The following is a 19,958-nucleotide window of genomic DNA, read 5'->3' on the forward strand; positions in this document are numbered from 1 at the left end:
TGTTCAGATATTTAACTTCTGGAGACCCTGGGAGCAGAGAGCTGAATCCTGAAAGAAACTCTTGAAACTCATATGAACAACATTTTAACATTGTGAGTTATTGGGTTGTTTTTATTTTGATTATGTACTTAGTGGTTTTATATTCTGATTTTATCCTGTGAACTGCCCTGAGACCTGTGGGTGCGTATAGGGTGGTATATAAATTCAATAAATAATAATAAAAAATAATTTTACTGATGATTTGTTAATTAGATATATAATCTTATGCTGTTTAGGCTATCAAAGATTAGCAGCAGCACCTTGAATTGTGCTCCTTAAAAAAAGGTAAGCAGCCAGTCCAGTTGTTAAAGGACTGATGAGATGTGATCCATTTGTCCACTCCCCCAATTAGCAGCCTAGCAGTTGTACTTTGAATTAATTTTTTCTGAGATCTTCAAAAGAGCCACATGCAGAAGACGTGGCAATAATCTAGTCTGGAGGTTACCTGGTCTCAATCAAGTGGAGTACATGCCCCTCACAGGGGTGAACAGGTGCCATGGGTCTCAAAAGGAAGAAAATAGTGGATTTGTTACAGCGCCTTAAAACCACCCCCACTATATTGTTCTACAACTGCTGTTCATTCTGACCCTGTGCCCTTCTTCCACATATCTCCCACTGTCTTTTGAGACAACCAGAACTAGAAATCGACTAGAAAGAACCAGAAGGACTAATCCTGAAACTGGGCAAATTCTATTAACGTCAGCAGGAGCTAATAAGAAAATAAGGCAATAAATAAAGTACAGAGGTCGGGGTGATAAACTGAAGAAGAGATTGATTGGGGAGCAACACATGATTCCAGCTGGTAAAGGATGGCTTGGCTTTTAGAGTTGGACGACAGGGTGGCATGAATGGTTCCAATTGCTTCAAGGGAGATCACAGCCAGTTAGCTTGTAAAATAATCTCTGGCTAGCCAGAGATCCAACTGCTAGATGACCTTAAAGTAGTTAAGAAGCTGAGAACTCTGCCTAAGTATCTGTATGAGCTCCACAAGGGATGGCGGAAGAATCTGATCATAGAATTGTAGAATTGGAAGACACCACAAAGATCATCTAGCGGCAAGCAAATCCCACCCATGAAACACATGCCCTTTTTAAGGTCCCAACGGGCTTCCCGCAGGCCAGGTGACCGCTCTGGTCCTGTTCTCTATGATCCACGCGTCAGGTGACCGCTCTGCGACCCATTTCTCTATGATCCCCACTTCTTAGTTGCTTCCGCGTCAGGCGGAAGTGGGCGTGGCGCGCAGGCGCAGTAGTGAGAACAGCGTTCGCCGCCGACTGACAGGAGCCGGTTTTCGGGCTCTCCCGCGACGATGTCCCGCAAGCAAGCGGCGAAGGCACGGCCAGGGAAGGCGGAGACGGAACGGAAACGGGACGAGCGAGCGGCTCGGAGGGCGCTGGCGCGCGAAAGGCGGAACCGACCCCAGGCCGAGGGCGAGGGAGGCCTGGCCGGGCAGCTGCAGGCGCTCGGGCTGCGCCTCAGGGAGGTGCCGGGCGACGGGTGAGCCATGCCCCGCCCTCTCAGATTTTAAACTCCGCCCACCGCAACGGCTCCTGCTCGAGAGAGGCAGATCTAAGCTACACCCGCCTACAACCCCCACGCCCCGCCCATAGCCGCCCTCTGCTCGCGAGGGTTCCAAGCCACGGCAGCTGAGGCGCCAGTGGTTGCTTTGTTCCGTCCCTCAACTTTGATGTCTAGAAGCAAACTCCGCCCTTCTCAGTGGCTCCGCCCATACGGCCCAGCAAACGTTCTGAGCCAAGACCTCGTTCCCAATATCTTTCTTTAGCATTGCCAGCTTATTTTCTGGCGTTTTTAAAAGGCTCCTGTGCTTTTATCAAGCTCAAGACAGTCAGGAGTCTGGCATGTAAAGCTTTCCTTCTCTCGATGGTAGGAAGTTGTGGGGGAAAAAGCTGCTGTTGAATTTCCTTGTTTTCTTTAGATGCATTAAAGGAGCACGTTGGAAAAGGAAGCAAAATTATACTCCCTGCTCCTTCCCCAAGGCCTGCCATCTTTATCCATTTCTCCCTTATTTGTTTATTTATGCAAAGAACCTTTCTCCTGCTTTTTAGACAAAAAAAAGGCTCACAAGAATAGCTTACAGAATGATCTAAAAAGTTTAAAAGGGAAAAAAGACTCTCCCTGTTCCCAGGCTGGCAGTCTGAAAAGCTGCAGCCAGTGCTTTTTTTCTGTGGGGACGCAGGGGGACACATACCCCTAAGCATTTTGTGAATTTCTGTACTTTTGTCCATTTACTGTATTTTCCCCGATTTGAACAAGAAAATGGTGATTTTCTTGAGTCAAAATGAGAGTACAGTACTCCTAAACATTTTAAAAGAAAATAAGCACTGTGTGCAGCACAAAAGGAAAATGCATTGGGATAGAGGAGGAAATAAGCAAACCCAGGTATCACTTCTTAAGTTTTAAGTTCTTTTTGGGATCCTTAAAAATAGCAGTATGATTATAAACATACAAAAGGAAATTTGAGGATCAGGGACATAGGCTTGACTAGACAGACATCCAAATTGTATTGTACTGGAGGGAAAACCTTGTATAGTGTATAGTGTGATTTGACAAAAGAGCTTAGTAAGACCATGGCACCTGCTTTGCATGCAGAAAGTCCCAGGATCAATACTGGCATCTTCAGGTAGAGCTGAGGGAGGCCCCTGTTGAAAATTCTGGAGACCTGCTGCTGCCTGTGAGTGTAAAGCTAGATGCACCAGTGGCATAATTCAGAGTAAGGCAGCTTCTTATGGACCTCTGTTGATTCAGTCCTGAATTGTTAATAAACCAAGGACCATGATTTTACTCCACCACCCCTTGACAAATCTCCTTCAGACAAACTCAATTGGGCATAATGTCTTCCCGCAGGAACTGCTTGTTCCGGGCTCTTGGGGACCAGCTTGAAGGTCACTCCCGAGACCACCTCAAACACCGCCAGGAAACTGTGGACTACATGATAAAGCAACGGGAGGACTTTGAGCCTTTTGTGGAGGATGATGTTCCTTTTGAGAAGCACGGTGGGTGCCCTTTGTGAGAGGCGGAAGTTGTGCCTACTGCTGTTTTTGAGTGCTGTTTGTCCAAAATACAGGCTGCTAGGCTGCTAAGTGGGATCAGTCAGTGGGAATATGTATTGCCAGAGCCGTCTTTCCTATTGGGCTTACTGGCGCATTGTGCCAGGGCGCTGGCCTCTCAGGGGTTTTGCCGGCAGCCTCCCCTTTCCCTGCACACCTGCCAGCTGTGCCCCATCAACCATATGACTGGCAGGCATGCAGCTTGCCTCCCAAGCCTCTGCGGGAGGAGAGCGATCCCCTCAGAGGCTTGGGAAAGGGTCGAGAAGTCAACAACTCTGGGAAACGGGGTGCCGGAGGTATCTTTGCACCACGGCGCCAGATATGCTTAAGATGGCCCTGTGTATTTCACTGGTTCTAAGCTCTGTTCAAAGTGCTGGTGCTTATATTTAAAGCTTTCCATTGCAGGAGTGGCTAACCTGTGACCCTCAGAGGGTGCTGGACTGCAATTCCTGGCATCCCTGACTCTTGCTTGGGCCTGATGGGAGTTAGCCACTCCTGCTGTATGGCTTGGCATCAGGGTCTGTATGTTGAGGTCACATTCAAAACCTAGAAAGGTTGCCTAGGACATGTCTGTTTTTATTTTCCAAGGCATCTAGGTTAACATATATTCTCCTGTTGTGCTCTTATGTTTGTCTCGCCCTGCTGTGCTACTACTGTTGTTGCTGTTGAACTGTTTAAAATGCTTGTCTAACTCCGCCTTCCTCACCTTGCCACTTTCCAGATATTTGGATTATAATTTCCATAGTTGCTGTCTGGGGCCTCTGGGAATCTTCCAAAACATCTGGAACATGACAAGTTAAGGAAGCCTGTTTGAATTGTGGGACTTATGTACAATACTAGGGCTGTAATAATTCCGGGGATCTCAAAGGCAGAATTGATGAAAGGGGGGAATTTCCAAAAGGCGGTGGTTTGTCCTGGCAAGTCAATCGAAAAATGTTGGTTTTTTGGCGTTTTTGTAAGAAAAAGCTCAACAACTTTGGGGTTTGTCTAAAAAAGCTAGAAACTCAATATCTCTTGGCGTTTTTACTTTTTGAAATATGGCAACCCTATACAATACATACCAACACTTGGAGGCCTTTGGAAGAAAAAATGTGTGTACTCCAATGCAGTGCATCAGAATTCACATTGTATCATTATAGGAGAACCATTAATATTTCCACACATAGTCATAAACTGTTTCAGAGCCCCATATTTGCTTTAAATTGGGAGTGAATGTTGTCAGTGACACAGGTTTATAGATGAAACATCTCCATGTACCCCATCAAGAGCTGAATGGGATCCTGCAGGTCTTGGTTGCCTGGCATTACGCCAAGTGAATGTCCCTTTGGCAACTTCACTTGTTCTTGTCAAAGGGTCTTTTGTTCTGTGCTGTTGCCATTGCCTTATCTGTGTAGCATCTTTCTTTTATTTGCTTTCTGTCCTCCTTCAATGTACATTTCATTTCTTCTCCTCCTCTCTTCTTATCTTTTCCAGTTGCCAATTTGGCACAGCCTGGAACTTTTGCTGGCAACGATGCCATTGTAGCCTTTGCAAAGAACAATCAAGTCAATGTTGTCATCCACCAGCTCAATGCTCCTCTGTGGCAGGTAAGCCTCAAAACACTCAATTTGTCATAATGTGCCATTACTCCGGTTAATGCATATTTTTCCTCCTGTTGGAATACGGCTAACAATAGTTTTCCAAATTTGGAGAAGGGGGAGCAGTCCCTTTCTTATGCAAAATAGGCATCTAGATTAGATTATTTCAGTTCACCCCACATAGGCCTGTCTATGACAACTTGTTTGGAATTGTGGCTGGTACAAAATGTTACAAATATTACATTGGAATAATGTCACCATTCATATTTCCCTTGGTCTTGAAATCCTCTGCCATACTTATAAGCTGGGCTTCAATCTCTCCAAATTTGGGCTTTCCTTTTATTGGTATTTCTGACACAGCTGACCCATGAAACGCATCCTTGCTAAGGATCTAGGTGCTGGATGGGGGAACTGGCAGAAGGGAGTTCTTGGTAGAGTTATGAGAGGCTTATGGGCCTCCCCTTCATTGAGCTAGATAGATGGAAACTGTAGAACCAATGAATCACATGAATCCACACTGGAAATGGCAAGCACTTGCCTCAGTAAAGGCATTGCTTCTTTTTGACAAAGTTGAATGCTCTTGAAAGCATCCAGATTTAAAGCCCCACTTGCATCAATCTCTCATCTTTCTCAGATTCGTGGAACAGACAAAAGCAACGCTCGAGAGCTGCACATTGCATATCGATATGGAGAGCACTATGACAGCGTCCGGAAGATTAATGACAACTCTGAGGCTCCTGCCCGGCTACAGACGGAGGTTGGTTCTGGGCCCTGCTAGGTACTCTCTGGTGATGTTCCTGGGATGGGGCTTTCTCTTTTTGCTGAGCAGTGGATGCTTAGCTTGGCAATACAGTGATGCTGTAAAAGCAAAGTAATGCATTTGAACTGATTTCATTCCCTGTTAAAACAGATGTTGTGGAATGAATCAAGCAGTGGGTGGGAGCCTACTTGGATTTAATTATCCAAGCTGGGTAAGATAAGGGTTTAGGAGGGATGCCTAGCTCAGCTGTAGAGCACTTGCTTGGCATGCAGAAGGAGCAGGTGTAGTTCCAGCTAAAAAGGATCTCTGATAGCAGGTACCAGATACTCTGACCCACCGTCAAAGGTGAATTGATACTCTCCCTGAAGCGTGTGGCTGCTTAGTTTCACACAGTGCTGCAACCATCTTCTGGTCATTTAGCCCGTTTCCTGGTGATTTTTCCTTCCAGAAACTGCTGGGCAGGTGGGAATAATTCTGGCTTGCAACTGAAATTGTTGAAGACACACATTCACTGACACTCACTTTCTCTCTGTCTCTCACTCACATACACTTCCATGTGCAGAAGCCTCTGGGGAGTCCTTGAGCAGCTGTGCATGGCTCTTTCCCACCTGGGTGGTCTCGTGTCTGCCTGCTGAGGGACTGATTACATCGGAAAGGCACTGGGTTTATTTATTTGTGTATATTTTTGTAAACCATTTTGGTTTACAAAATGTAAGCCAATTCTGGGTTACAAAATTTTTGTAAACCATTTTGTTTTATTTGTGTATTTTTGTAAACCATTTTGTAAGCCATATTTTCCAACTATTTTGTTTGAATAGTGGCCTATAAATATTTTCAGTGGAATAAATTACAGGCCTTGCTCACACAATCCACCCGTGCCTCCCCTCCATGACATAGGATGACATATTGCAATGCCTTCCTGTCATTCCAGATGTTGTGCAGAAACAAATGTAATAAAAAAGAGAAGGAGGAAGCAGAATCAGAAGAGGAAGTCCAAGACGAAATTGAGGATGCTGTCCAGAAAGTGCGGAATGCAACCGGCTGCCTGGTGAGCCTGTGCCATTCCTTTGCTTGGGGAAATGCTGGTGAAGGTGCCTCTCAGGCAGTGAGGGGTGGGAAGCCCAAGGCCCCCCAGATGGTGATGATAATGGAATTGAGCTCCCATCAGTCCCAGTAGTCCCATCAGTAGTCAGGGATGATTAAAGTTACCCCTTGACAGTGTCTGGAGGTCCACAGATTTCCTTCTCTTGCTGGAAGACGGGTGGAACCTCAGCCCTGGAAGCTAAATGTGCCCCTAGTTGGCACTAGGCTAAGCCCCCTCTCCCCTAGCTGCAGCCCTCATCTGCCATACATTGTTCCCTCCTTAAGTGTTTCTTCCTGCTAGAATATGTTCCTGAACTCTGAGAACGCTTCTTGGTTGCCTGGGTGTATAAAACAGAGAGTTATGTATGGAAACAAGCCTGCTGTACAATGGTAAAATTCACTGTCTATCTGGCACATGTTGTTTGCTTTTCAGGATTCTGATTTAATCATCCGGATCCTTGAAACGGAGGACTACAATATCGAATCTGCAATATTTGTTGTGTGTCAGATAAATGAAGTGAAAAGGCTCCGTGAGTAATGGGTTGCTTTTGCCACACAATTACCAATTACAGTAAAGCAGCCTGTTTGAAATAAAGGAGGGAAGCAACATGGAAGCGGAACACACCCCCCCCCAAATCCCTGCATTGCAGGGCTTTGGATTTGATGGCCCTTGGCGTCCTTTCCAACTCTACAATTCTATGATTCTAAGAGCCTCCCAGAGGCTGCAATTAAGTGTTCCTGGCCCACAGTCTTCCATTGTGTGCACAGCATCTTCCTAATAGCTTAACTAAGGGAGAATTATGAGGCTTATGATTTGATTATGAGGCTTGTGGGGCTTATGAATTATGAATCCCACCTGTCAAACATGCCCTGCCACTTCAGAGATGGAATAGATATGGAGGGATAAGGACCTAAAAAGAGCCTGGGTGCTGGATCAGGCCAAAGGGAGTCCATCTAGTCCGGGGGTGGACTTCGATCTTTCAAATTTCAGTGGTGTCCTGTGTGAGGCCAACATTTCATGCCTCCTGCCTCTCATCTTCCTTTCTGTTCAATTCACTACATCATAGTTGCGACACCCTGCAGCGCCCCTTAGGCTTGATCCCCAGTGTAGCAGTACTGGTCACACTGTTCTTATTCCACCTCTGTCTAGTCCACCTTCCTGTTCTCACAGGGGCCAACCAGATGACTGTGAGAAACTGGCAAGCTGGAGCACTCTTCCCTCTTGTGGTTTCCAGCAATGGCTGCTATTCAGAGACATGCTGCCTCTAATAGTGGAGGGAGAACGTAGCCATCCTGGCTAGTAGCTACTGATAGCCGTACTTGTCTCGAGCTGCCCAAGTTAGTGTCTGCCACAACCTCCTCTGGCAGGTGAGGGTGGGGGGGTGTACGTATCTCTCCCACCTCCTTGCTGCTTCCCATTTACAGATACCCTGTTCCAGGCAGCTACACAACCAGGAAATAAACCCACTTGGGGGGGAACCACATGCAGGAAGGAATGGATGGATGGGAGACAGGCTGGCTTAAGCTTTCTGTTTGCTACCCTTTCCTCCCCTCTGCCACTCCACAATAATGGCCCACTCCACTGCATCTTCTAGAATCAGTATTGTGGAATGGGGAGGGACCCAAAGGCAATCTAGTCCACCCCCGTGGTGTGGGATGGGTCTCTGACAAATCACTGTCCCTCTCCTAGATGCTGAGAAAGCCCAGGAAGCCCAGGAGACAAACCGACCAAAACTGCATCCCAGGCCAGCCCTATGGGAAGAGAATGGAAGTGGCACTAGGATTTTTGGGAGCCAGGAAATAGAAAACAACAAGCCCCAAATGAGCTCACTGGAAGGAAACCAAGCCAGTAAAAAGCAGGCACCAAAGGTATCTTGAAGGGAAGAGGGAGGGGGGAGTTCTGTGGGAGCCCTGGGGTTTCCCCCTGCCTCGCAGTGGTACTTTTAATGGGGGATTCCACAGAGGAATCTGCCTGGATGGTGTCAGTCACAACCCAGGTAGAAATTCTGAGATCTGCTCTCTCCCGACTTGTCCTCCCAGCATTGCTATCCAGCTCCTTGTCCAGACACTCCACTCAGGCTTGTGGTAGTATCACTTTAAAAAATATCCCTACAGTGCATGTGCTTCATCCAAAACAGCCTTCCCCGACCTTGTGTCCTTCAGGTTCATGACTCCATCAGCCCCAGAGCTGGTGGGAATTGTACTCAAAACTGCCTGCAGGGCATTAGGTTTGGGAAGGGTGATCTTTAAAACTGCAGTCTTGCCAAATCAGTCATTCCCTTAATTCCTATTGTCCCATACCCTAGAGGCACTGATCTGATTTGTATTCCCGATTTGTGAATCCAGATAGGATCTGGTCTGTACCTGTTCATAGCATTGTAACTTTCCTCCAGCTCCCAACCCTGGTGTCCTTCTTACATGGCGTTATAATTAATAACTGCAACAGTTTGGAAACTGTCTGGCTTTCTGAGTGCTGTGTTGAGCTACCGATCAGCACAAATTGCCATGAATCGATCTGGGACAGCCTAATTTGCTCCGGAGCGATTTGTTGCTTCTTCCATCCAATCTGAACAGGGAAAAAATTGGCCTGATTCAGTTCTGAATTTGGCCAAAGCTATTGCACAGCCCTAAGCAGCTCCTGTCATTTTGTTATTTGCTTGTTGTGCTGCCACTCTCTCCTCCTCCTCATCCAGGACAATGGCAAAGTCCATCCCTTTCTTGACGTCCCCTTTGTTTAGGCCTTGGTCCCTGCCTTCTTCTGACACTTGCACCCCCAGACTCTGCTACCTAGGGGATCCCTCTAAATCACAGTCCTCCTCCTCTTCCTTTAGTGCTTTGCTAATTCTCCCCTCCGGCAGGTGTCCAACAGGCAGGAGAAGAAGCAACAGCGACTGGAGAAGAAGCGAAGGCAGGAAGACAGACACCGGCAGAAAGTCCTAGGAAGCAAGAGCAACCTCTCAGACAATAATAAGAACGCCATGGAGTCTGAGTCGCAGGTCACCCTGGTGAAGACCATTGCGGCTCTCAACATCTGACTTAATGGTGTTTCCCCATTTCTGATGTGCGTGGGAAAATGAAACTCTGGCTGCTGAACTTTGCACCCCAAAAGTACCTTCTTCAGAGCAAACACTTCGCCCCTGTCTGTCTTTGTGAACAGGGGTGTCTGCTATGCTGTTTAACTGACAGTTAAACAATTCTTCAGTTGTGCACAAGAACACTGGTGTGGGATGGCAGAGCAGTTCCTGTGCTGGAGCCTGGACAACAGAGGCCTTAGGGGTGGAATCCCCAATCATGGATCCTCTCGCTGCAGAGCTCATGGAATTTGCTCCCGAATCTTCCATGGCCACTTCCCAATTTGTCTTATTTTCAGTGACCCCCCGCCTGCAGGAAGGTTAAAGGGTTTCTTTGCTCAGGAACACACCTTCATTTTGGCAAAGTCAGCAGGGAAAAAAGAAAACTGCTTCTGACTTACATCCCAAAGTGAAAACTTATCTACCAAAGTTGGTACTGAGCCTGTTAGATTGTTGCTTTCTCCTCCCAATCCTACTCCCCATGGCAATATTGTTAAATTCTAGACAATGATCAATCGTGCACTTTAGCCTACGGAAATGATGGTGGCTTGTGTCTGGGTGTGTGTGTGGTGGGTTGTGTGCATAGTAGCAAATTCTGTACAGACAGGCTGATAGTGTAGAGAAACTTTTCCTGTCTGCGGCAGGGTTTGTTTGATCAATTACTCACTTGCACCCCTAGCAGGAATAGGCCACAATTGTGTCACAGCACTGGTTGGGCAGCTGTCCACCATTACAGACTTGTGGGGGAAGGACCAGATCTCATCTTGTGCCTACCCTTGTGGGATTCTTAGTCCTGCCCCACTTATGCAGGGATATGGGCTCCTCCTGTGGCGGTGGGCAAATCAGAGTATGAAGTGGCTGAACAGTGCTACCTAAGTTGGATTTCAACTGTGGACCCTTCACCAACGATGGGGAGGAAATGGACAAGCCCCATCCTTGCCAGCTTACTAGTATGTGATGCAAACAAGGCTGACCCAAAGTGTACTTTCATCTTGAACATTGGCGGTTTTGTTTCCTTGTGAATGTCATGGCCTTCATCCAAAGACACTTGGTACTCAAAGAATTACTTCTTTATCATGTTAAAATTTATAGACCCAAGAAATTATACTGGCAAACTTCCAAGGGACACTTGTTCCTTAATTTTGTTCGCTAAAAACCCCCCATTTTCCTCCCTAAAGAGTTCTATTATAGTTGGGTTTTTTAAAAGGCTAATTCAGCAGATATTACAGGGAAGGGGAAGCTACCCCCCACCCGCAATCCCACCAGCTGCTTTTGGATTCCAATCCTTGTCATCTCTGGCCAGTTCCTAGGCTGACTGGAGGGGAACAGGGTTTGTGTGATTTCAATATGTATATTCTGCAGTTGCCATAAAGAGTGGGTTTAGTGTGCCTAAATGGGTTGATTTGGAAGGCAAAATTTGGATGGAAGCAACTTTTTTATCCTAGTGCTGCAACAGTTGGAAAATGTGGCACTTGCCTAATGGCGGTTTGGAAACAGGGTTCTGGTGCTTCTGATACTTATAAGCCAAAGGGTGGATTTAGCCAACGCATACTAAAAAATGCCATTCAACTAAAAAAGGGCAGAGGGAAAGCTTAGGACCACTGGGAGTGGCATGATGCAAGCTGCTAGTGCAGCCTTGGCCACTTGGGAGCTGTTAGTCCAATATACCTGGAGGGCAGCAATTTGGCCAAGACTGCTGTAAAGGCAGTGGTTGCCCCTGCCCTTAGAACGGAAGCTGATGCCAGAGCTGTCAATCATGCCTCTCACCAGGCTAGGCTGACAGGACAGTTTGGTGAAGGTTCTCCTTACAGTTAGTTCTATGATGCCAACAATCTGGACAGCTGTTCAGCAACCCCAAGAACTTTTCCTCTCGGTGACATCAAGTAATGACAGTCCTCTTCGTTCTGGAAAAGAGAGCCATAGCAGAGATCCAGGTTTGAGGTTGTAAATATGTTTGGTGGATAATGGAGGGGATAAAAGTTCTGCATCTTTGTGGTTATCAAAATAAAATTGGCCTTGTTGGGGCTGTCAACCAGTTAAAACAGCCACATTTCCCTTTTACAAGCCTGTGGTTCTTCCTGGCAGTGGCCCACAGCCAAAGAGCAGGTCTTGCGCTGGCATTCAGGATTGCACATGCCACTGCTTTCCCCAGCATGCACAAATTGTATGCCCACTCTTGTCCCACCCACTTTTGCCTTTGGCCCCGACTGCCGTTGGCACATGAAACACTTGCCTCTGCAGGAAAGTTCAAGGGGCAAAAAAATAAAATCTGAACCTAAGGGAAAGCAGCGCTAAAAACCAGCAATAAAAACAGTTTAAAGCACCAAAGGCAGGGATAAAAATCAGAGTTTTATGTGGTGCAGAAAAAGACGGCTGCTGAGTGCCTCTGGGAAGAATTTTCCACTCGGAGGCTTAACATTGTCAAGGCCCTAATATTCTCTTTGCTTGTATTCTTATTTCTTATTACATTTATATCTCCCCTTTTCCTCCTATATGATTACAACCCACATGATTCCCCCTCCCTCACTTTATTCCCATGACACTCCTGTGGAGAGAGTGTGACTGACCTGAGGTCATCCAGGGAGCTTCATGGCTGAGTGAGGATTTGAACCCTGGTCTCCAAGTCCTGGTCTGGCACTCTAGTCACTAAACCACCCTGACACACACACACACACACACACACACACACACACACGCCACATGTAGTGGAGTGGTTTGCCTCTGGGTAACCCTGAAGATAGTAGAGTGTTTGACCCATATCTTGGAAGAACAGGGACAGCAAGGTGTTTGTGTTCCCCAAGCAAAAACGTGTTGGACACATCAGGCAGTTTAGCCCACCTTGCAGTATAATTTGAGATTTATCAAATTCCAATGCCAACTGAAATGCAAGAATTTGCAAAGGATATGTCCATTTGAACGATGAGCAAAATACCATAGCTTCTTTTGAGTATATTTGGGATCTGTTTACGAAATCATAAGACAAGATCAACATTGTCCTGAACTAACCTTGCCTGCAAACATCTGGTGAACTCAGCCAAGTGGAGCAAACATTTCAGGGCTCTAGAAATAATATTCACTGCCTACGGTGTTTGGCGCATATCTTTCCTCCTGAGGGCAGATCCCTTATTTAACCTGTTTGGGCTTGATAAATATTTGGTCTTGACATTTGCTCAGCCTTTGAGGCAGGGCAGCAAATCCCACGAGTATTCATGCTACTTAATGCCCACTTTGGGATCACAGATTAGACTCCGCTTGTCAGTAGTGCCTGCTCTTCATCCGCTTGCCCTGGAGTCTCTAGCTGGATACTTTTTGGTTCTCGTGGGAACTGCTTGGCTACTGTCCATGCCTTCACTGGTTACATGCAACAAACTCTCAGTGGTAAAACTGCCTTCATCTGTGGAGGCAGAGTACAGTATAGTCATTGTGGCTAGTAGCCCTCAAGCCCTACCTTGCTCTTCATTGTGCTGAACCTCTTCTCTACTTGCTATTTTTTTTTATTAAATGCAGGGGAAGCATTCAAAAAGGTACCTCCCAACTGCAGTTCAAAGTAGTGTAGCTCAGTCCTAAAAACCTCGTTCTTCTGTATGTGTCAGACGAGCTGATACTCCATTGCAGCTTTGTTCACCCCCCAAATACTCTGTTCCGGTTTGGGAAATTATGGAGGAGACCATGAATTCCATGTTATTTGTTTTTATTTACTCATGTCTGCAGCTTCTCAACTGCCTATCAGTATAGATCTCAGGGTGGCTTACAAGCATTTCTAAGAACAATTCATCATTAAGTCACTTGAAAAACGAGTTTGGGGTTGAGGCCAGATCAGCTGGTAGGGTCAATTCCAAGTCTGAGGGGGGCTCACTTGAGGTGGAGAAGCTGTGCTTGAAATTTCCAACAATGCCCTGGAGTGACACGACACTAAGGGCACTGTGGGAAATAAAAATGGCGAGCGCCTGCCAGACCAAGTTGCCAGGTGCTGGAGGCCCAGGAGAGGTAGGAGTGGTGCGGCCTGCCCAGTTGTTGAGGCCCCCACAGCATCTCAAGTGTGTCAGGTGATGACAATGGCGCTGCAAGGTTGACTCTAAGAAATGATGGGATGGAATAAGCATTGAGCAAGAGGATATGTTTAACTGCACCACCTTCAGGAAGGCAGTTGAGAAAGCAGCGTTTCCGGGATCCTAGCAAGGAGGCGTGGGGCCTCTACATAGAATGTTTAGGTAAAAGGCATATTTGATGTGATAGGCGGCTTTTTGGAAACAGAAGCTGGCTACTTTATCACACTCACAGGTCATCTTCTGGCACATTGTCCTTCCACCTGGAAGACAAAAGAGCCAAAAGTTGAGATAGATCTGCACATCCCAGGAGTGGGACTTATCCACTTGTCTCTTTGCGTCTCTTACCATTTCCAACTGTGCCCCCTTGGCCTCAACAAACCTTTTCCCAAAGAGCCAAGAGCTCATTGCTGTCAGGAGCAAGCCAGCAGTAAATAACACACAGCAAGAAAAGTACTTTTTAATTAAAAAATCAGGATCTGCACAGGGATGCCAGGCCTAATGAGCTCAGCAGCAGGCCTTGCCCCTATGAGGCAGTTGTCTGAAAGTCCCTGCCATCCACAGCTGCCTAAGTCTCCTCCTCAAGCAATCTGAGACTCTGCTGGTGTGCCTGCCTTTGCTCCTCCCACTTGGTGCCTCTCCTGGTTGGGGAGACCGGGGGGGGGGGAGGGGGGGAGAGGAACTTGTCACAGCAGCAGGAGGAAACACCCATGCTTCTTCACCAACCTGACTCCTCTCTGCCTATTGGCCTCCCTCATCCCCTTCTCCTGCTGCAGCTTTTAGCTCTGATTCTGAACTGCTCTCTGCCGCAGACTCCCCCTGCTCACTAAGCCCTGTTACCTCTTCTGTTTTTGACACTTCCTCTTCCCAGACGTCTCCCTCTGACAACTCATCATTGTCCCACTACCAATCCCCTGGCTCTGAGCTTTCTTCCCCTGTGGGTTCCCCAGCTGGTACCTCCCAACACTCCTCCATGTCCAACCAGTCTGGGACAATTGCACTTTAGACATACCCATGACTTCTGCCCAAACCTTGAAAAACACTGAAAAGCCCCCACATCCTTGTTGACTTTGTGCCTGCATGTTTGCTTTTTGTTTGCTTGCTTTAGTTGCCTTATTTAGTTAACTTCCTAATTCTTTGCCACACCTTTCCTTGAAGCAGGGAGGCGGGGAACCCTTTTCAGCTCGGGAGTCAGCTTCTAACAGCCAGCAGAGAAGCCCACTGGGGAGTGAACTGGTTTTCTCACCCATCTCTAGCTGTCATCCAAGTATCTACAGCCACCCCAAACATACTCCATGTTCACACATACCACACACGATTCTGCTCTTCCCGATAAAGTAGGTATAAAGCTCTAGTTTGGGTTTGCAACCCAGTTTTTCCAACTTTCCATAGCAACAATCGTGGTTATGGCAGCACCTGGAAGCAGCACAGATCAAACCGATTACTTCAGGCCATAAGGAAGACAATTAAGACAGAGAGATTAGGTGCATTCTCTATTATTCACGCTGTAGGGGTGTGGTTTTTTTGGAGGGTGGGATTAGTCTGGATGATGCCCCCATAATCCAGACTGATTTTCACAGAGGATGTTTCAGGTGTGGCGCTCATCTCACTTTTCAGGCCAAGGGAGCTGGCGTTTGTTCATAGACAGCTTTCTGGGTCATGTGGCCAGCATGATTAAACCACTACTGGTGCACGGAGGATCATGGAAGAAGCCAGAGCACACCAAAATGCAGCAGCAGTACCTATTTATATACTTGCACAGGTGTGTTTTTGAACTGCTAGGTTGGCAGAAGCTAGGGCAGAGCAATGGGAGCTCACCCCATCGTGGGGATTCAAACCCCCAAACTTCTGATCAACAAGCCCAAGAGGCTCAGTGGTTTAGCCCACAGTGCCACCTGCTCTGACAATTGGGAAACACTGGTATGTGAGCGCTCCAATTGGAGAACAGCCTTTACCAAAGGTGTCATGGACTTTGAAGATGCTCAAACTCAGGACAAAAGGGAGAAACGAGCTAAGAGGAAGGCAAACTTGGCAATCCCTCACCATGATCAACTCCAGCCCAGAAACCTATGTCCCCACTGTGGAAGGATGTGTGGATCCAGAATTGGCCTCCACAGTCACTTAACTCACTGTTAAGACAAACTTACTTGGTTATGAGTGATTGCCAAAGAAGAAGAAAACTTCCTCATCAGCATCCCAAAAGCATGAGTTGGCGGCAAGTGCTGCAATTTCCCCTCATATGATGCATTTTGGTATGCTATTTCCACCAATATATATTTATGCATACACCCTGCCCCATGCATATTTGAATGCATTACTAGTATGAAGGATGGTACTGCAAATTTGGTCAAAGTGCAAATTTCATAATGGCTGCATTTCCGTTTGTGTTTCGTTTCAGGGAGTGCAAATTAGATAGGTTTGCCTTTAAATGCAAAGAACGGAATCCCATTTCTCCCTCACCCCTTGTTCTCAGCGAGAGTCCCGCTCACCAGTCAGTTTCATCCATGGGCTTTCTGGATCCTCCAAGTCCACAGTAACATCCGTACCCATTGTAAAAGAGAGAGGGCAGCCTTCCCGTCAGCTGACGGACCATATCCGCAAACTGGATCAGGTTGCTGCTTCCTAAGGAGACAGCTGAAAGCAAGAAGCCTGCCTGAGAACCTAAGAAGAACCTCAGGCCAAAGGGGTCCATTTAACCAACATCCTGTCCTCACAGTGACCAGGCAGATGCCTCAATGGGAAACTGACATCCAAACTGGTGGCCAAGACTGCTTCCTGTTGGAGGAAGTTCCATGGTTTAACACTGCGCTGCATGAAGAACTTTCTTTTATCTGTCCCAAATCCTCCAACTTTCAGCTTCACCATTCTGGTGTTAAGAGAGAAGGAGGAAAACTTTTCTCTATCCGCTTTCCTCTTGCCATGCATAATTGTACATGCTTCCATCATGTCATATACCACTCGCTTTGTGTCTGAACTAAGACGTCCCAAGCACTGCAACCTTTCCTCACAGGGAAGGGAAATCCCAGTGCTCCTGTTTTGTTGCGTTGCTCAGCCTGAACTTTGCATGGATTGAAAGCAGAGCTTTGCAGAATTTCTGGCCCACCTAAGGGAGCTTAAAACAACAAGGGCTTGCCAGTCACAAAATGGCAGGAGGTGATGTTTCTGGCTCATCAGCTGGCAATGAGCAACATCCCTATCTAAACCCTCTTTTGGAAATAGCATACACACAAGCTCAAAAATCACACATCTCCTACGCCACAGTGATTTCCTTGAGGCAGGAAGTTCAGCTTTCATCAAACTAAGCACAGACATTAGCTCTGGAACTATTTTCATTTGCCTTCACCACTTCAGGCAGAATTGGGTGATCTGGTTTTAGAAGGATTTTTCATTTCAGGTTTGCCACCCGGAAAATTCTTTTTACTGCTCTTCTGTCAATTCTTCTCCCCGACCTCCATACATTTAATTTGCATTTTCTTCCCCTTTTCTTTCATCACTCCTCCCTGGTTCCTTTTAGGTTCATGTCTTCCTCCTATAATGCGGAGAAGCCCTACAGTTTCAGGAATGCTGGTCTACAGTCTAACCACTTGCTAAAATCTACGGAATAATAGCACACATGAGGGACAGTTCATGTCATTGCAAGTACAGTGTCTATCCTTGAAAATAACATGCGTGAAAGAGCAATGGCAAGAAAAGTTGATGGAATACACTGAAATGACGAAGCTAACTGAGAGACTCAAAGATAAGGACAACAATGACTTCAAAAAAGATTGGGAACCTATTATGATGTATATACAGAAACAATGCATTGAAATGAACTCACTTGCAGGATTCGAATAATACAGTTACAACGGACAAATATAAATAGAAAATATAAAAATGAAATTAAAGTGTTAAGAACAGATTGATAAGGTACAACTTTAATTTTAGTAGATAAGGCATATAAAATTATAAGCAGAAGAAATAAATGTGCTATAAACCAAGAAAGGGAAGCTGGGGGAAGTCGGGGGTGTTAACTGAAAATGTAAAATGTAATTTGAATTTTTGATTATGCTAAAACTTGTAAAATCTTAATAAAAATAATTTTAAAAAGAAAAGAAAAGAACATGCGTGAATCTTGGTTGCTAAAATGTTAAAACAGACCAACGCAACTCTTCTTCTGTACTGAGGTATTAGAAAATTTAGATTTGGCATCCTTTAGACATGCAACTGTCTTGAACATGCACTTACCACATAGGAGAAGCAGGAGGACCCCATACGAACACCCCATCCTTGCACGGTTTGTCCAAATCAGTAGAATGAAACGAATGTTCCTTAGAATAGGACAGAAGAAGTCAGGAAGTTGCAAGCTACAGTATACCATACACACACACACACACACACACACACACACACACACACACACTATTGTTCTGTGCCAGTTCACTCCATAGCCTTAGGAAAGGATATATCAATATTGACAGTTCTCACTAAGGGCCCTTGAGTACATGAAGGTGTTCCCGGGACTTGCCCATCCATAGAGCCAAACTAGTCCCCAAATTCCAGGGACACATGTCACAGCTACGGTGGTGAGAGATGCGGTGAAACTCCTTTTTGAGGTGGCGTGGTCCTCCCCCAAGAAGGAGATCTCAGAGGACCCAGCTGAGAGGCTTTAGATCCTCACTGGGGCCTACCGGGGTGTACTCACACACTTCAACACGGGTTGGGAAGTGTTCCTGATCATTCCGTTGCAGCCTACCTCACTGGATGCAGCAGAGGCTCTATGCTAGATTCCCACCGGGTTTGTTACTGCTTCTTAACAGAAGGAGGAGGAGGACTGAGGCGGTGAGGAGGACAGTGCACTGCAAACACACTAGCAAGGAGTGCAGGAACTGGCTCCGTTGGTGCATTTTTAAGACACTGACCTCCCGCCTCCTCTCTGAATCTGCCATTTGGTGCCTGACATGAATTATGTGCAAAGAATTATGTGTAAAGATTCTATCTTCCTGGTCAACTTTAATAAGGAATGGGAAAAATTTGCAAGTTACCTAAGAGAACACTGCAAACAATTAAAAACTTTGGCAGGATTTTAGTAACACTTGTAAATGTATTAAAGGTAAAAATTGTTGTTGTTTTTTTGAAAAAAGAAAAATAGAGAAATTATATGATGCAGGAGATAAAGTTTGATTATGGAAACCATGGAGGGGTGGAGGGAAGTCTAAGGATTCAGGGAATCCTATATGTTGATGTTTAATATTATTGTTTGAATTCAAATGTATAGTGTAAAACTGAATTTTTAAACAAAGAATTATGTGTAAAGAACCTGGCTGGACAGGTATCTTACTTAAACACTGGTGATGGGATAGTGTTTTCTTCTGCTCCTGCAAGGCAGGCCACAGGGCTCACCCATACTTCACTGCCGCTCCCTGTCACTGGAGTTCACCACTGCCTTCTGCCTAATGGTAGGGCCAGACCTGTATTCAGTGTGTGTAACTGATGCATAACTGCCAAAAAGGAACCTTGGTGCAATTGCACAGTGTTACGAAGATTGCATCAAGATTCTGTTGTCCTGTGCAAAGGACTGGTAAAACACTGCACCAAAGGAATCTGCACCAAGGCAAGGTGTGCTATTGCCTTCTTCTCTGCGGTCTTCCTGCACTTGAGGACGCTTCTTTTGAGACAAGCTTTCACTCCTGTTGCTGCCTTGTTCCACCCCTCGTGCTGTGATCAGTGAAGCCTGCTGGGAAGATCCGGGGGTTGCCAACCTGGCACCTGCAGGTGCGTGTGTGCAGGCCAGCACCTCTTGCGGCTCCCACAAAAGGTCTCCATAAATAGCCCCTCAAACCTCCACAGTGTGGAAGAGGCTGCTCTTCCTGCTCAGTTCCTCTTTGCATTGACTTAGCATTTCCAGCTTTGAACATGGCCTATTAAACATGCCCATGTTTCAGCAGATGCTAGGATAGGGACACTCCATTGTGAACAGAGAAGAGGGGCAAAGCATTTCTCTCTATCAGTTAGGAGCTGATGTATAGGCCCTATTCCCCATTTTGCACGCCCTATTTTTGGGTCTTGTCCCTTTTTAGATGTGGCAGCCCTTTTGCCATACCCTCCAAGTGTCCCTATTTTCCAGGGACAGTCCCAGATTTACAGAAGGGGTCCTGGTTTTTTATTTGATCCCAGAATGTCCCTCTTTTCCTTTGGACGTCCCTATTTTCATCAGAGAAATGTTGGAGGCTCTGGAGTTATGCCCAAGGAGATAAGTAACTATACCTTTAGAAAATACCTGAAGGCAGCCCTGTAAAGGGAAGGTTTTTTAATGTTTAATGATGTTTTTATAT

At 46.2% G+C, this 19,958-nt stretch overlaps 2 protein-coding genes across 2 annotated transcripts; one reads left to right on the forward strand and one right to left on the reverse strand.

The window, feature by feature from the left end:
* Nucleotides 1-1,245: 1,245 nt before the first annotated feature.
* On the forward strand, nt 1,246-11,640 carry OTUD3 (OTU deubiquitinase 3). The gene is made up of 8 exons (XM_083751282.1): nt 1,246-1,536; nt 2,905-3,053; nt 4,581-4,693; nt 5,319-5,441; nt 6,376-6,492; nt 6,961-7,057; nt 8,218-8,396; nt 9,386-11,640. The coding sequence occupies exons 1-8, from the start codon at nt 1,349-1,351 to the stop codon at nt 9,560-9,562; spliced, it is 1,143 nt and encodes a 380-aa protein (XP_083607408.1). The 5' UTR covers nt 1,246-1,348; the 3' UTR covers nt 9,563-11,640.
* Nucleotides 11,641-13,272: 1,632 nt separating this feature from the next.
* LOC310850513 (group IIE secretory phospholipase A2-like) lies at nt 13,273-19,030 on the reverse strand (the record flags this gene model as incomplete). The annotated part of the gene is made up of 5 exons (XM_083752032.1): nt 13,273-13,907; nt 14,954-15,060; nt 16,134-16,278; nt 17,872-18,075; nt 19,027-19,030. 5 exons carry the CDS (start codon nt 19,028-19,030, stop codon nt 13,771-13,773), a joined length of 597 nt encoding a protein of 198 aa, XP_083608158.1. The 3' UTR covers nt 13,273-13,770.
* Nucleotides 19,031-19,958: the final 928 nt, after the last annotated feature.

This window comes from Podarcis gaigeae, assembly GCF_964106915.1.
Source record: "Podarcis gaigeae genome assembly, chromosome: 8".
Lineage (NCBI taxonomy): Eukaryota > Metazoa > Chordata > Lepidosauria > Squamata > Lacertidae > Podarcis > Podarcis gaigeae.

What these genes read in the sequence shown, in the direction of transcription:
- OTUD3 (XM_083751282.1), top strand. Translation starts at nt 1,349, where the DNA reads ATGTCCCGCAAGCAAGCGGCGAAGGCACGGCCAGGGAAGGCGGAGACG. An exon ending in AGGGAGGTGCCGGGCGACGG is followed by an intron (nt 1,537 to 2,904) that starts GTGAGCCATGCC and finishes GTCTTCCCGCAG; the next exon opens with GAACTGCTTGTTCCGGGCTC. An exon ending in TCAATGCTCCTCTGTGGCAG is followed by an intron (nt 4,694 to 5,318) that starts GTAAGCCTCAAA and finishes CATCTTTCTCAG; the next exon opens with ATTCGTGGAACAGACAAAAG.